Source organism: Heterodontus francisci, chromosome 2 (assembly GCF_036365525.1).
Source record: "Heterodontus francisci isolate sHetFra1 chromosome 2, sHetFra1.hap1, whole genome shotgun sequence".
Taxonomy (NCBI): Eukaryota; Metazoa; Chordata; class Chondrichthyes; order Heterodontiformes; family Heterodontidae; genus Heterodontus; species Heterodontus francisci.
The window spans coordinates 177567204-177579689 of record NC_090372.1 but is presented as its reverse complement, the minus strand read 5'-3'; the positions used below and the strand labels follow the sequence as shown (position 1 = coordinate 177579689).

The 12486-nt window shown below is 41.0% G+C and overlaps 1 protein-coding gene across 10 annotated transcripts in view; it reads left to right on the top strand.

Annotated features, from left to right (window-relative positions):
* The window catches only part of mpp7a (MAGUK p55 scaffold protein 7a), a 594283-nt gene that overhangs the window by 403804 nt on the left and 177993 nt on the right, over positions 1-12486 (top strand). For all 10 annotated transcript variants that reach the window (XM_068014202.1, XM_068014172.1, XM_068014194.1 and 7 more), the window contains one exon: positions 4692-4772. In XM_068014202.1, coding sequence (XP_067870303.1) covers positions 4692-4772 — 81 coding nt within the window. The remainder of the gene's footprint in view (positions 1-4691; positions 4773-12486) is intronic.

Genomic DNA, 12486 nt, shown 5'->3' with positions numbered 1-12486 from the left:
CCCCGAGTAGATACTCGGGTGACATATATTCCTGAATGGGCTAATAAATGGAGGGAACCAACAATTGTGCGATGTGCAGGAAAATCCACAGGCAAGTTTAAATATTGGTTGCATATTCAAGATGATGACCAAGAAGCAAGGTCCGTGGACTGGCAAAATGGAGTGAAAGAGTGGAGGGTAAGAAAGCGCAGTGCAAGTTCTGCAAGTGACTCTTGCGTAAGGAAGCGATTATGCACTGGAGAAAGAGCCTCCGCTAATGTGCAAGGGAGATCATCTAGCAGTAGTTCCAAAAGACATCAAAGTGCTAATAGAGGCTGTAGTTTGAACAGATTCCACAATGAAACAAAGGCTAGAGGCAGTCTCAGAATAGAACTAGAAGCAGAAGTCCTCATTACCTTGAAGTTTTAGTGGCTGGCAATAAGCTTGAGGATAAACTAATGAGAAGCAAAACATAAGGAATTAGAGAGTTGGAGAGAGTTTGGAGACTCAGACAGGGGACAGCCTGGTTTGTCACATAGATGGATTTGTACTGAAAAAATCCTTCCAGATGGAACTTATAAGGCTAAAGCGAGGTTAGTTGCGAGGGGTTTTGAAAAGCAACTGGGTGATACCAATGTTAGAGTGGATGCTCCCACAGCTGGAAAAGTAATCTTGAAAATCTTTTTGGCTCTTTTGGCCACGTATTCATGGGAGTGTAGATCCATTGTCATAAAAGCAGCATTTCTGCAGGGTGATACTTTTCAGAGAGAAGTGAAACCACCTAGAGAGGCAGCAGATGCAGAAGGAAAATTATGGAAACTGAACAAATGCGTCTCTGGCCTTAATGATGCTTTCAGGGTGTGGTATTTCTCAGTGAGATCTGTTTTGGTAAAAATTAGTTGTGTTCAACTAAAAGCAGGTCCTGCAATGCTTTATTGCTATCATGAAGAGAAACTTTCAGGCATCTTCATGATGCATGTTGGTGATTTCTTATGGGGTGGTACTGTGGATTTTGAGAAATATGTTATTAAGATAAAGGCAGAATTTACCATTGGGAGTCAGGCTTGTGGGGCCTTTAAATATATTGGTGCAGGTATTAAGCAGACTAAATCTGGAAAAACTTTACATCAGCAATCCTATTTAGAGATTGATACTCCCATCCCAGTTAATCGTATTAGGTCATCACAGGAATGTGATACATCTAAAGCAGAGACTGAGCAATTGCAAAGCTTAGTTGGTCAATTAAACTGGTTTTGCACTCAGACTAGGTCTGATGCTAGTTTTGATGTGCTACAGTTAAGCACCATGATGCAACACCCAAAAGTTGAGAATGTTTTAAAGGCAAATAAAACATTGAAAAAACTAAATCTGGAGAAATGTGTGCTGAAGATCCCATCCTTGGGTGACCCAAAGAACATGAAGCTAATAATTTTTAGTGATGCTTTACATGCTAATCTGGCTGATGGGTATTCAAGTGCAGCTGGTTTCATAATATTTTTGATCGGTGAAAATGGGAAATGTTGTTTTTTAGCTTGGGAGGCTAAGAAAGTAAAACGGGTTGTTAAAGCCAAACACTGGGTCTTGTGGAGGCAGTTGATATGGGATTCTATTTGTCAAACATTTTGGGTTAAACTATGATCAGGGGATATACTGAAGATAGGATACCCATTGAATGTTATGTAGGTAATCGTTCTTTATGGGACAGTGTACACCCGACAAAAAGTGTGAGTGAGAAAAGACTACATATTGACCTTTCTGGATTGAAACAAATGCTGGAGAGAAAGGAGATCTCAAAAAACTTAAATGGGTAGATGCAAATCATTAGCTATCCAATTGTTTCACAAAAAGGAATGCTAGTACAAAGAAATTATGAGGGGTTCCAGAGGAGTGGCATCTCACAATGTAATATTTTGTACCTAATATGGAATTTATTTTTATTTTGAAATATTCTTTGAACATCTTAATACTTTGTACAGAATATGGAATTTGTATTTGAAATGTTTGAGTGTTAATTCAAGTTGTATTATAAAAGAAAGAAGGGAATCTGTTAATCTGTTAATTTTTTGATTATATGGAGGGTATTAATTGGGGTCTTATTTGAGCACATATACGGGGACTGGTGAAGGGTTTTGAGTGAGGAGTTACATGTTTGTAATCCTTTTAACTCTGTATAATAAATGTGAAACTGAGTAAAGACAGGCTCCAGCATTATTCTTCCGTAACATGTTTTCTGGAGTTTAACATCCTGCACTACCTACCTAGTCCTCCTTGACTGCCCGGCAGTCACCCATTCCATCTCTGTCTGTCTTAAGCTGCGGGGAGACCATATCCAGAAATGTGCTATCAGTGAAACTCTCAGCCTTGTGGATGTCAGCAGCTGCTCAAGCTCCAAAACCCAGAGCTCGAGCTGCTCTAGCTGATGACACTTCCTGCACATGTTGTTTTCCAAGCCATTTGAAGAGTCCTGGTGTTCCCACATGAAGCAGGATGTGCGCTCCATGGGACTGAGATGCCATGCCTTCATTTATTCGACAATTAACTGATTAACAGAAATAAACTTAAGACTTAAATAAATACACTCGCCAGCTATTCACCAATCAGTTGCTTCCCTTGTGCTGATGTCACTTTATTTGATAGGGAGGTTAACTTAAATGTTTTGAATTAACTCTTAAAGTTTATATACCTCATATTTTAATTTACGGGAAAATTCAGAACCCTTTAGTGTTACTATCCCTTGTTAAATTAAGCATTATCCCCCTTGATCTGATTAATTATTTGAGCACTGTAATTATATGATAAATTATCAAATTGACTTGCGTTTTTATATTCATTAACTGATCTGGTCTTTATTTTTTATTGTTTTACTTTAAATTAAATCAACCAGTACACTCACCCCACCTGACTCCTTGTGCTGCGAAGTCACTTTGCAATTTATCCCTGCTATGCTTTTGGGTCGTCACTGCTCCTTTTATCCCAGCTGTGCTCTTGGGTCACCGCTGCTCTTGATGTGCTCTCTGGTCGCTGCTGCTCCTTTTATCCCTGCTATGCTTTTGTGTCATCAATGCTCCTTTTATCCCCGCTGTGCTCTTGGGTCACCGCTGCTCTTGATGTGCTCTCTGGTCGCTGCTGTTCCTTTTATCCCCGCTATGTTCTCGGGCTGCTGCTGTTATTGCAGTGTTCTTCGGTCGCCGCTGCTCTCCTTGTGCTCTTGGCTTGCCGCTGCTCTCACCATACTCTCCAGTCGCCACGGCTCTCGCCCCGCTCTTTGACCTCCGCCACTCTCGCCCCGCTCTTTGACCTCCGCCGCTCTCGCCCCGCTCTTTGGCCTCCGGCTGTCACCCCACTCTCGGGTCGCCGCCACTATCGCTATGCTCTCGGTCACCGTTCCTTCGCTGGACTGGGGATGAGATTTTCAATTTCATGCATTGGAGGCTAGATAGCCAATGGAGATGTTGTGTACGATGGAACTGTGGTTGGAGGGCTGCAGCGTAGAGAGAGTTGGAGAAGCCTGGAAGTAATTACCACACAAATGAGTTTTTCAGCATTGATTGGGATTAGGTGTGGATGGAGTGATGTTTCAGAGATATATATGGGCAGCTTTGGTGATGGATACGATATGTCTTGAATTTGCTTTCGGACATAGGTTGCCTGTTTCTGCCTGCATGAGCAGCTGGCGAGGAAAATGATGTTGCCGATACTGAGTGGTTTTGGAATTGAGGGTTGTAGTGGAGATACGGTGTTAAGTTATATGCATATGGAAGCTGACTCCATGCTGATGAATGATGTGCCAGAAAAGCTGCATGTAGTTGAGGAAAATGAACGAACAAAGATGGAATTTTGGGGTACTCCTAAGGTGCCAACAGGGCAGGTGAAGAAGCTATCATGGGTGATGAGTTGGCTAATTTGAGATGAAAATAAATGCAAAGGAGAAAAGCTGGTGCTACAGCTGTGCTTAATGGGAAGGTGACACACAGGGGTTAGAGTACGACTCAAGTCTGTTGATGCCACATTGCTCCACGTATCTGCTAAAAATCCATTACCTTTTATTCTTGAATCAATTAAGTAACCTGAAAACATCAGTGTGTGTGGGATTTGGTACATTTGTATTAACAATGTGGAGATTTGTTGAGAGTTGCAGCTGTGAAAAGTTTGTTAATAACCAAACTCAAGGCAAATTAGGTTTTTTTAAAATTTTTTTTTGTTAGCAGATTTCAAATCAGTGCAGATGAAATACAGTCAGTTCACGTGTACCGCACTTATCATTTTCAGTTTTCTGTCAACATGAGTTGAGTGAGGGTGAGGGCACCCTGATCTACTCCATTATACCAGCAGCGCGTCTACATGTAGTGGTGTAGCTTTCACCACTGCACTGAAAACAGTTTAAAAAGCATGCATGTCTCTGAGACCCATGTTTTGTTTGCAAAGACTTTATCTGTACAGTGAGTACTTGAATTCACCCTTCCATGTAATAAATCTTGCCACATATGATTAGCTGAATTAAAGTGAGCTGAGGGGTCCTGCCAAAGTTCGTCCACTGAGGGCTAGAAAAAAAAGAGTGGTGATTAATGGTCTGTTATTCTTCATGCTGGCCTTCGTTTGAACACCCGAGAAAGTAATAGCTTTGAGCAGATAGTTTCTCAAATGTCGCAAATGCAATGAGTGAAAACAATATTTCATTGAAATTTTCTCTATTATTTCATTATATTTCATAGCTCACTGAGGATCTGCACAACACGCCAGTCAACAGTGAGATCAGAGAACTGGTGAAGCTGCTGTCACAGCCCCATCTCAAGGTGAGGACGTATTACATGTGTGAACGTGTTGTCTCAAAGTAACCCTTTTGCTTGAATTTCATTGCTGCAGGTAGTTACCGATAAGCAAGACCAGAAAAATAAAATCTGATCCAAGCCCAGCTCCATTTCTGAAATTTGAGCTCTTGTTGGCTTTGTCACATTTGTTTACTTTGTATAAAGTTTGTGTACTTAAAAAGCATTGCATGTGACATAGAAAATGTTTTTACTCATTATCATCGTTGTTAACAGTCTGATTGGGTGGAATGGTATGTAAAAGTTTAATTCAATAGTTTGCATTAAGTAAGATTCCTGATTAAATAATGCACTTAACCACAAGAAATTTTCAGAACAGGCATTAGAAATCTAGATTCTGAACCTGTAAAATCAAGATGCATTATAACGATAAACAGCCTATGTAGACTCATGCAGTCCTAATGAGCAAGGCATTTTGGATACTAACTTTTGATACAATTTGAGAAATTCTTTTCCATCCAAGTCAATCATTTTACCAATTAGTATGTTCCCAAAGAGGCAGAAGAAAATAACTGACAAGATGAGAGCATTGGAATGGGGCTAATAACATTTGGTGCAGCACCTGCCTGTTTACCTCTTCTCTTCTCACCATCTAAGGCCAGAAACACTTTCCAGGTGAAACAGTGATTTACTTGTAATTTCAATTCAGTATATTGTTTTCTGCTCATGACATGGTCTCCAGTACATTGGGGAGACTCAAAGCAGATTGGGTGACCTTTTTGATGAGCACCTCCGTTCAGTCCATAGGCATGATCCTGATCTTTTGGACACCTGTCATTTTAATTCTCCACCGCACTCCCATTCTGACCCCTCTGTCCTTGGCCCTCTCCACTATTCCAATGAAGCTCAATGTAAACTCAAGTACAGCACCTCATTTTTTAATTAGGCACTTTACAGCCTTCTGGACTTAGCATTGAGTTCAAAAATTTAAATCATAATCTCTGCCCCCAATTTTTTCTTTTCTTTTTGGATGGCAGCTGTTAGTGATGATTCTGCTTTTTACATTTACACCTCTCCTAGACCCATCTTTTGTTTCTTTACTTGTCCCATTACTGCTGCCTATTTGCCTTGTACCATCATCCTTTTTATCATTTAATCTCTCCTACCTTCCACCCTATCACAGAAGATTCTTCCTCCTCTGCCCCCCGCCACCCCCACCTTCGCTATCTGTTGTAGCTTAAAACCTGTTACATCCCTAACCTTTCCGGTTCCAAAGAAAAGTCATTGACCTGAAACATTAACTCTGTTTCTCTCTCCTCAAATGCTGCCTGGCCTGAGTATTTCCAGCATTTTCTGTTTTTATTTAATATTGGTTCAGTGTCTGACTTGAAAGACAATAGTACCCTCAACATTTAAGAAGTATTTAGATGAGCACTTGAAACGCCACAGCATACAAGGCTACAGGCCAAGTGCTGGAAAATGGGATTAGAGTAGTTAGGTGCTTGATGGCCAGCCCAGACATGATGGGCCGAAGGGCCTGTTTCTGTGCTGTACAACTCTATGATTCTAACTTTTGCAATCCCTACAATTGTAACTTTGAATAAAAAAAATTTCCGAGCTGTGATTTTTTACTTTGCCTTTGGTTAATAGGTGAAATCTAATACTGCATGGAGAAGAGGCAATCACAGAGGTTCTGGTGTGATGGGTTTTTTCTAAAACTTTGTCCAAACCTTACTTATATTGATGAGTTTCACAAAATCTTGCTTTTTATGCATGATGATTTGGCACTTTCATGAAATTACACATTTTCACTCCGAAGGGTTAAAGCTATCGAACTGATCTGCCCTAAAAGTATAAGCATCTACTGTATAAACTATTTTTTTGCTCAAACATTTTGGTTCTGTTCAGAGAGCTGCAGTTTTTACATCATTTAAGAAATACAGACACTTCTTCCTGAGATTTGCCTTGCATTGAGAATGTGAAATCCTTGCGTTTTTGACATTGAACCTGACATCTGATTGCTTTGGACTGTAGACAGGAAGCAAGCAATCAGATTTTTCAAAAAAACTTGAAATAATATTACAATAAAATATGGTGTAGTTATGTTATTACTGCCAACCCAATATTGATAACTTTTTGAAGTGGTGTGAACTAACAGTACAAAGTTTTGGTGCTGATGTCCGATACTTCCAAATTTAGGACAGTGGAGCTCTGTGGATGTGGCCCCTGGTGGTTGATTAAATTTCTAATGTTGGAGTACAACAGATGAAGTGTTTGTCTGTGTTACATGAGAAACGTCTGAGACTCAGTGGATCATTTGAGTCCTTTTTTGAATTTAATTTTCAAATATTCATAAAGTCTTTTTGAAGCTTTTGCAGTTATGTACAGCATAATCAATGTGTTTGCTTCCAAATGATCTTCAGTAGGATAAAAGTGGCAAACTGTTACAGTTCAGCAATCATACTGCTTCAGTGCAGTGCCAAAAATATAAAACACTGGCACAAGATGTGCTGTATAATGCCATCATTAAACAAATGTAAAATAATAAATCTAATTTGTGGGTATTCTGGTTTTAGAAATGAAGGGCAAGTGAGATTTATATAAATATGTCTCAGTTTCTTACTGTTTTCCCTGTAACGTATCTTTGAAGATAGTTGCGGTTGACATGTAAAATAAAACCATTTCCATTGCCCCAGGTCACAACGCGTAGGGTAAGGTTACTTGGTAGCAACTGAAAAAAATTTGGCAGCACATAATAGCATAGCTTCTATGCGTTAGTGACATTATTGCCTTCAAAATACATGGCAGCATTCACTAACATACATTTTTGTCTGGTGATTTTTTTTTTTTGTCCTTTGTCTCCAACATTAGCATAAGCTAGAAAGGCAGTGCCAGTATGTATTTCTGACTATAGGAGCTTGGAGCTCTATTTTTAAATGATGGCTGCCAGCAATCAATTACTTATAAAATTCTAACAGGACTTGATAGGGTAGATGCAGGAAGGATGTTCCTGATTGTGGGGGAGTCCAGAACCAGGGGTCATAGTCTAAGGATATGGGGTAAACCTTTTAGGACTGAGATGAGGAGAAATTTCTTCACCCAGAGAGTGGTGACCCTTTGGAATTCACTACCACAGAAAGCAGTTGAGGCCAAAACATTATGTTTTCAAGAAGGAGTTAGATATAGCTCTTGGGTCTAAAGGGATCAAAAGGTATGGGGAGAAAGCGGGAACAGCTTACTGAGTTGGATGATCAGCCATGATCGTAATGAATGGTGGAGCAGGTTCGAAGGGCCAAATGGCCTACTCCTGCTCCTATTTTCTATGTTTCTGTGTTCACATAAGTGATGTAAAACTATCAAGATTTCATTTTTAAAATTTGATTAAAATAGTTGCAACTATATTGCTCAGGTTCTGTGCAAAATCCAATATACAATAAAAATAAAAAGTGTCCAGTGTTGTAGCTCCAGAAAAAAGTCCTTTTTGTCTCAAATACTGTTGAGTAATTTGAATTGAATTTCAGCAGCAACAACTGCAAGGCTACCAGCAGTGGTACCTCACAGTTGGTAGTGTTATCTTTTTGAGTTATGGTTGTTCAGTGGCAGGTTCCTGTTTGAAGCATGAGTGCTGGGGGCTTATTTCAACAGAAAACTGTTTGACTGGGATTTTAGTAGTATAGTGTCATAGCTGAATAAAAAGAAATCAGCTAAAGACTGGACTTCACCATACAGTGTTATGAGGCATGTCATGAAAATTCAGTTGAGAATAAATTTCAAGAACTACAATTCTTCTCCAGTTCTGAATGAAAGGTCACTTAACTGAAACGTTAACTCTGCTTCTCTCTCCATAGATGCTGCCAGACCTGCTGAGTATTTCCAGCACTTCCTGTTTTTAATTTCTTCAATTTCCCTTTATCAACCTCCTCTCACCCACCCCTTAACACGATCATATAGCCAGTGGTCTTTCAGACTTCCCTTTTTTTTTAGAATTAGAATTAGAGGAATGCCTTTAACTGCAATTTCCAACATCCTTAAGGCTGTGTGCTTGCTGAGCATTGAGAGCTTCTTCTGGACTCTTCCATTCCTAGCCAGCAACCAATGCCACCCCTCAGGCAGATTCTGCATCCTGACTGCAAACCTGAACATGATTGTCTCTTGCAATAACAGTCTTGTTCCTTGTCTACCAGACCAGCCACAGATTCCAATACCTTTTGTTATGACCCAGTGAGAAAGAGGTCTAAGGTTCGCTTTCAGCCTTCACCTGGTCTTCCCGTAACAGAGCTTAATTTTAAACACACCGTGTTTTTAGCTCCCCCTTGGTCCCTTGTTCACTTTCCAATTATAAGGCCAAGAAACCAGCACAAATAGGATTTCTTAAGTTTGAACTTTTCTTCTTTTATCTTAATAAACTTAAATTCTAATAATGCCTACGGATACATGACGTGCCCACGCTAGCATGCATACGCAATACACACATGCAAATAGAGACAGAAAAGAGCAGAAGAAAAATGAAGTGGAAATGTTTGAAACAATATCTGAAGAGTTTTTGTTATGTTTCCTCGAGCTCACTGTAGAGTCCTTGATTGTAGGTAGATCGTGCTTTTCGTTGGGGCCCAGTATTATTCTTAAACCTTGTTTGCTATAGGAGATTTTTCTCTCTTGGGGTTCATGTGTCTTCAGAAGCTTGTGAGAAAGAGATGGGAGCAGACAGGAGATATCTTCTCAATCCAGAAGCAAACAGTCTTTCTGAGTTCAAACTGTTGGTACAATTCAGAAAACCCCAAGTTGCCAAGCAGGTTAGTCATGTGACGAACTGGTCTGACCACGTCTTAGATTGTATCACCTTAGCAGTCTCTTCACTCCAGTAACAGTTTAAAATCAATGTTCATGACAAAATTAATGTGCCTCATTCTTGACAGGTAGGGGCCACACCCAGCGGAATGAAATGTGATTTGAGAAAAGGCACATTTCATTAAAAAGGTCAAGAGACAATATAAGATACAGAAAAAAACATACATTTCTCTCATTCATTCACAAATCCTAAAACTTATTAAAATTGCCCCTTTTTTGGCATCCGAATAAACATGTTATTTGGGGAAGTTTATCTTCCGTTTGCCCATTTCCATGACTGTCTAGGATGTCCTTTATGGTTTGTGTTTAGAAATCTGTCAATCTGCTTTAAACATACTCAATGACTGAGCTTCCACAGCCCTCTGGGGTAGAGAATTCCAAAGATTCACAACCATCTGAGTAAAGAAATGTCTCCTCATCTCTGTCCTAAGTGGCTTCCACCTTATTTTGAAATTGTGTCCCCTGGTTCTAGACTCCCCAACCAGGGGAAACATCTTAGGTGCATCTACCCTGTCTATCCCTTTAAGTATTTTGTAGGTTTCAATGAGATCTTCAAACTCTAGAGAATGCAGGCCCAGTTACCCCAATCTCTCCTCTTAGGACAATCCTGCCATCCCGGGAACAAATCTGGTGAATCTTCGTTGCACTCCCTCTATGGCAATAATATCCTTCCTAAGGTAAGGGGACCAAAACTTCACACAGTACTCCCAAGTACGGTCTAACCAAGGTTCTATACAATTGAGGCAAGACTTCACTACTCCTGTACTCAAATCCTTTTGTGATAAAGGCTAAAGTGCCATTTTCCTTCCGAATTGCTTATTGACAAGGACACCCAGGTCCCTTTCTACATCTACACTTTCTAATCTCATATCATTTAAGAAATATTCTGCACATCTATTCCTCCTACCAAAGTGGATAACCTCACATTTTTCCACCTTATATTCCATCTTCCACGTTCTTGCCCACTCACTACGCCTGTTCAAATCCTCTTGAAGCCGCTTTGCTTCTTTCTCAGATGGAATAGAAGGTTATGCGAGTAGGGTTAGATGAATAGTGGTCATTGGATGCTTGGGCCAGTTGGCCTATTTATGTGTAGTATGTTCTTTCTATCTAGCTAGAAATATCCCATCAATACTACCTTGCCAGCAACACCCAAATCCCAAGAATAAATAAATAAATTCACATGCATTTGACTAAGTCAGCACAAACATGTCTAACCTTGCATAAATCACTTGTGAGACCACATTTGAAATGTGCTGTTTTGGACACCTTACTATACAAGACACAAAAAACATCCTGGAAACAGTGGGGAGCAAAGGGTCTGATGGGAGTGAGGAACGGAAAGTAATTAATATTCACCAAGAATAAGTACTGGAGAAATTAATGGAACTAAAAGCCGACAAATCTCTGGACCTGACGGCCTGATCCTCAGGTTTTAAAAGAGGTGGCTACAGTGATAGTGGATGTTTTGATCATCTAAAATTTCTCACATTGTAGAATGGTCCCTGCCAGTTGGAAGTTAACAAATGAACCCCAGCTGTTCAGGAAAGAAGGAAGAGAGTGAACCAGGAACTCTATGCCAGTTAGCCTGACATCAGTAGCAGAGAAAATGCTAGAATCTATTACTAGAGACATGGTAGCAGGGCCGAATCACAGAATTGTTACAGTACAGAAGGAGGCCAGACACAGTCATACTCACGGAATCATACCTTACAGACAATGTCCCTGACACTGCCATCCCTGGGTTTGTCCTGTCCCATCGGCAGGACAGACCCACCAGAGATGGCGGCACACTGGAATACAGTCAGGAGTGAGTTGCCCATGGAGTTCTCAACATTGACTCCAGACCCCATGAAGTCTCGTGACATCAGGTCAATCATGGGCAAGGAAACCTCCTGCTGATTACCACCTATCGCGCCCCCCCCCCCCCCACCACCTTGCTTCTCCATGTTGAACACCAATTGGAAGAAGCAGTGTGGATAGCAGGGGCACAGAATATACTCTGGTGGGGGACTTCAATGTCCATCACCAACAGTGGCTCGGTAGCACCACTACTGACCAGGCTGGCCCTGTCCTAAAGGACATAGCTGCTAGAGTGGGTCTGCGGCAGGTGCTGAGGGAACAAACGAGGGAAAAAACTTACTTGACTTTGTTCTTACCAGTCTACCTGTCGCTGATGCATCTGTCCTTGCCAGTAGGAGTATTCACTGCCCAGTCCTTGTGGAGACGAAGTCCTGTTTTCACATTGAAGATACCCACCATCATGTTGTTTTTATTTTATTTATTTAGAGACACAGCACTGAAACAGGCCCTTCGGCCCACCGAGTCTTTGCCGACCTTCAACCACCCATTTATACTAATCCTACGTTAATCCCATATTTATTTATTTATTTAGAGATGCAGCACTGAAACAGGCCTTTCGGCCCACCGAGTCTGTGCCGACCATCAACCATCCATTTATACTAATCCTACATTAATCCCATTACCCTCTCACATCCCCTACCACCTACCTATACTAGGGGCAATTTACAATTACCAATTTACGTATCAACCTGCAAGTCTTTGGCTGTGGGAGGAAACCCACATGGTCACAGGGAGAACTTGCAAACTCCGCACAGGCAGTGCCCAGAATCGAACCCGGGTCGCTGGAGCTGTGAGGCTGCGGTGCTAGCCACTGCGCCGCCCTGTGGCACTACTACCCTGCTAAATGGGTTAGATTTCGAACAGATCTCGCAATTCAAAAGTGGGCATCCATGAAGTGCTGTGGACCATCAGCAGCAGCAGAATTGTCTTCAATCACAATTTGTAACCTCAAGGCCCGGCATATCCACCACTCTACCATTACCATCAAGCTGGGGGAATAACCATGGTTGAATGAAGAGTGCAGGAAGGC